At 42.5% G+C, this 4459-nt stretch overlaps 1 protein-coding gene across 1 annotated transcript in view; it reads right to left on the bottom strand.

The window, feature by feature from the left end:
• Nucleotides 1-4138, bottom strand: part of LOC132116141 (YTH domain-containing family protein 3-like) — an 11889-nt gene extending 7751 nt beyond the window's left edge. The window contains exons 1-4 of the mRNA XM_059524761.1: nt 3758-4138; nt 3372-3396; nt 2674-2753; nt 366-2015 (exon numbers count right to left, since the gene is read on the bottom strand). Of these exons, the coding sequence (XP_059380744.1) occupies nt 366-2015; nt 2674-2753; nt 3372-3396; nt 3758-3781 (1779 nt within the window). The 5' untranslated portion in view covers nt 3782-4138. The remainder of the gene's footprint in view (nt 1-365; nt 2016-2673; nt 2754-3371; nt 3397-3757) is intronic.
• Nucleotides 4139-4459: the final 321 nt, after the last annotated feature.

Raw genomic sequence — 4459 nt, 5'->3', positions numbered from 1 at the left:
TAGCTTAAGAGACTTTAGCATTTCAGTTAGTTGAAATATAGGGGAAATATGTTATGTGCAAGCCGTGGTGAGCAATAACACAAACAACATAATATGTGACCAGCAGTAATGATGTACTGAGTTACCAGATCTAACCAGATTTCATTTCTTATTAAGACTGACTGCACTGTTTTTGGCTTGCTGCTGCCCATTTATGAAACTCAAAAGAGACAGAAAGGCTTGGAAGTTAGTTGCTATTAAAAAAAACCTGCCTTTGGAGATGGATGGACATGCTGACAGCACTAATACGTAACAATGTTTACGAGATCTAAAGGTGCAGTGGCTGCTTTCTGCTATTGTGAAGAGTGGCAGAAAGCTGCGCTTACCCTTCGCATGGCTTCCTCTTCCTCCTGCCGCTTTTCGTAATGTGCAAAATCGTCAAAGATTGAGGTGGTATGCTTGAAAGTCGCAATAATTTTAAGCACTTGCTTTGCCTTTTCTAGGGGTACTTCCTGAGTGTCCCTGGAGTTGGTGACAGGCTTGTTGTCATTGTTTTCTAAGCGAATGTGCCGCAGTTGGTTATTGGGCACGTCCTTAACAAAGATCCATTTCACCTCAAACTTGCCCTTCCACTTATCCTGGGACCAGACGCCGGCATAGGCATTATAGTCCACGGTTGACATCATCTCGGCCACGCCACAGAAGTGTCCGCTGCCATTGACACTAAAGAGCAGGTACAGTGGACCTTTGGCACCAAGCGAGCGGTAGGCGCCATCTAGACGCTTGTTTCCGTGCTCTGTGCTGCACCAGATGGAGTACTTGATGGAACGGTGGATGTCATCCTCTGAGTAGCTCTTGATTATAAAGACCCGTCCATTTTTCAAGTTCCAGTCAAAGTCTTTGGGGTTGTAATTGTGGAGGGCCTTAAGCTTCTCCAGCACAGGGTGAACCTCACTGGAAGAAGGCGACAGGCTCATGGGGACTCCAGTCCCAAGGCCAAAGTTCTCCATTCCGCTGTTCTGGTTAAATGTGGTTCCTCGGTTTCGAGGAGCCACCCAGCGATTTTGGGGTGGGGGGTTCTGCACCTGGGGTGGGTGCAGGGGCTGCGGGGGACCCGGTTGCGAGTGATGGTGAGGGTGGGGAGGACCTGGAGGCAGCTGCTGAGGGTGCTGGGGAGATTGTAGCTGGAGCTGCTGGTGTTGGGGTTGAGGAGGCAATGGACTCTGAAGCATGTGCTGAGGTTGGGCCAAGAGTTGCTGCTGCACCAAGGTCTGATGCGGGAGCATGTGCTGCGTGAGAGGGGGTTTGGTGATGGAGCCTTTTTCCTCCCAGGTCCCAATGTTCATGTTATGCTTTATCGGCGGAGGAGGAATTGTGGTGCCGCTTCCCAAACCCATGTTGGGCTTCGTCTTCATCTTGGGCTGAGGTTTCGCCGGTTTCCTCGCAATGGCAGCCCACGAGGTGGGTTTCGGTGCGGAGGAGCTGACGGGTGGCATGCTGTTGGCAGCCATGCTACTCATACCTGCTGTCCCACCTAAAGGAGAACCAACCGTTTTTGTAACCGCCGACATGTCAGAGCCGAGCTTGAGCCCGGCCATTCCCTGATCGATACTACTGAGCCCTGGAACTTTACTAAGTTGAGAGTCACTGCCAAATCCGGACTGTCCATCAGCAATGGCACGGCCCAATGAGCTCGGGGGATATCCGTAACTGCTGCTGTATGCTGAGCTCTGTGTAGACTGTCCCTGAGAACCACTGGTACCCCAAGTGGAAAAGTCTGCATTTCCAGGAAAGAAGTTAAATCCATGTTGGCTGAGAAAAGGGGGCGTGTTGCCCAAAGCACCAGGCTGGCTGAAGACTCCATCGGGAATGAAGTGATGCTCACCATTGCTCATCTGTCCATACGTGGTAAGGTACGGCATAGGCGGGTCTCCTGCTGTGGACCAAGTAGCCTCTCCCAGGGAGTAAGGGAATCCAATAGAGGGAGCATAATAGCTGGGCATGTAGGGATCAGACATTGGTGGGTAGCTATTACTCTGCAGGGAGTAATAAAGAAAAGTCAGTAATGATGATGTAACAAACCAGTGGCTAAATAAAGATAAAAACTTAATCTAAACAAAAAAAGTGTCATAAATACACTACAGTCCACAATTCTTAAAAAAAAAAAAAAAAAAAAAAAAAAAAAAAAACTTAATACTTGTATTCACCAAGGATGCACTAAATTGATCGAAAATAAAAGACATTTATAATGTTGCAAAGGATTTCTATTTTCAATTAATCCTGTTCTGTTACTTTCTATTGTTCAAAGAATCTTAAAAAAAAAAACACATCACAATTTCCATAAAAATATTAAGCAGCACAACTGATTTCAACATTGACAATAATGATGCTTTTTTTAAGCACCAAATCAGCATATGGATGGATTACTGAAGGATTGTGTGACATTACAGAAATTATAATAATATTTCACAATATTACCATTGTTTAATGTATTTTTAATGCACAATTACAGCTTTGAGTGAGAGTCTTTTTACAAAAAATTATAATAATAATAAAATATGAGAGAGGTCAATGATTTGTAACATTTACCATTGTTTAATGTAATGAAACACTGAAATGAAATTAGAAAAATAGCAATACTAATATTTTTAGAGTACTGACAACTAATTTGACAGTATTAGGACAAAAACTCACCTGATTTGTCTGGCTGCTCAGGTAATTGTCAAATTCATCATCATTTACAGTGTCCTTCTGATGCATCGAACCGTTTTGCACTAAGCAAAATTATACCAAAGACAGACAGAGACAGTGTGTCAGTGAATTTTACTTAGTTCAGTCCACCATAATGCTTATAAGAAATAATGACACACAGCAAAAGTAAATTACTCTAGAATGAGTAAATGATTATGTCCAAGCAAGAACAACAAGTAAAAACGTATTAAAAACTCTAAATTACCTCATAAGTCAATGTCACGACTATGAATTCACTTAGAGAGCTACATTAATATCAAGACTGGTCTTCTACATAAAATATGATTCACAGAAGGAGTGACTATTTATAAATGCACACAAGACAGCAAGAAACCCATCAGTAAACAAAACCCCCTTAAAGAGACAGTTCACACAAAATGAAATCTCTCATCCACATATTGTCCATTTGACCTTCTTAGGCCAAATGATGGCCTCAGTCACCATTCATTTTTATGGCATGGGAAAAAATGTAAATGCTGACTTAAGATGTATGGCCAAAACCAAGATGTGTTTCACAGAAGAACAGAACAAAGCTATACAGGTTTATAATAACATGAGGGTGAGTAAATGATGACAAAAAAAATGTTTGAGTGAACTGTCCCTTTAAAAGTGGACAGAAAACGAATATTTTCATCACATACCTTTGTTTCCTTGTCCTTTAGGTCTCTGATTTTGGGTTCAAAGTGAGCAGACAGTGACAAAAAGACAAAAAACAAACAAACTATGAACATGTTTATCACGAACACAACATGGATACAATGATTCGGCCTTGCAGTAACAGCTATCAAAAACCCAAGAATCCCAGTTTGTGGAGAAACAGCTTGACTATCGACTATCTACGTTGGCTGAGTTTTACACCATAATGAAGAGCCCTAATGTGTGTTAGTTTGTTTTGAAACGTTTATTCCTTCCAAGCGCGCCAGTAATGCTGTCTAGGTGGGCAGCTCACTAGGTTTTAAAACACAACCACTACCTGTTCATGCTCTATCATTATTAACGTTATATAGTTAACGTATATAGATGGAACCTGATCGACAGTTGTCGCAGACATCCTCCGGGAGCCCGAGCTGATCGATGTAATGACTGTCCACGGCTGTCTTTCCTGCCACCGCTGCGGGTTCACGTTGTTTTTTCTCTCTATAATCACAGCGTAAGCGTATTTATCAGGCGTTGATCTCCTCGCCCGGTTTCAGTCGGTCGGCAGCGGTCCTCTCGGCGGTACTGACAGTGAACGTCAAACGGTTGGGGGAGGTTGGCTGCTGTGTGATGTGTTTAAGTTAGTCCAAAACATTCACACTCTGTGTAGCGTCTAAAGAGAATATTACTCCTGCTCTGCTCCACAATGGCGGATGAGCTCTGACTCTCACTTCCGTTTGAGCGCTGAGCTTCCGCCGCTGACGTCAAAGAGGAGACATGCGCCTGCCTTTTCATACAGTGCAAAATACTACTCTTGCGATTACTAATGTTATCTTTAATTGTGATATTAATCTCTTTTGTACGTTTTGTGGGTTTACAATGCGGTTTCTTTTCGGCTTGGTTTTGCTTAGAGTTCTGTACATTTATTAATTAACGGTCACATGATGATGCCCAGCTTTTAACTCTTTAGAAAATGTTCAGGTATTTCCTTTTACAGTCTATGTTTTTTTCCCCCCTTAATAACATGTTTTATTATAAAGGAAAATATTTAAGTAATCTGCTGCTTCTGTTAGCTACATTTTGCATACATATT

The sequence above is a fragment of the Carassius carassius genome, chromosome 35, assembly GCF_963082965.1.
Source record: "Carassius carassius chromosome 35, fCarCar2.1, whole genome shotgun sequence".
Lineage (NCBI taxonomy): Eukaryota > Metazoa > Chordata > Actinopteri > Cypriniformes > Cyprinidae > Carassius > Carassius carassius.
The sequence above is the reverse complement of the archived record's forward strand: the minus strand, read 5'-3'. Positions and strand labels throughout refer to the sequence as shown.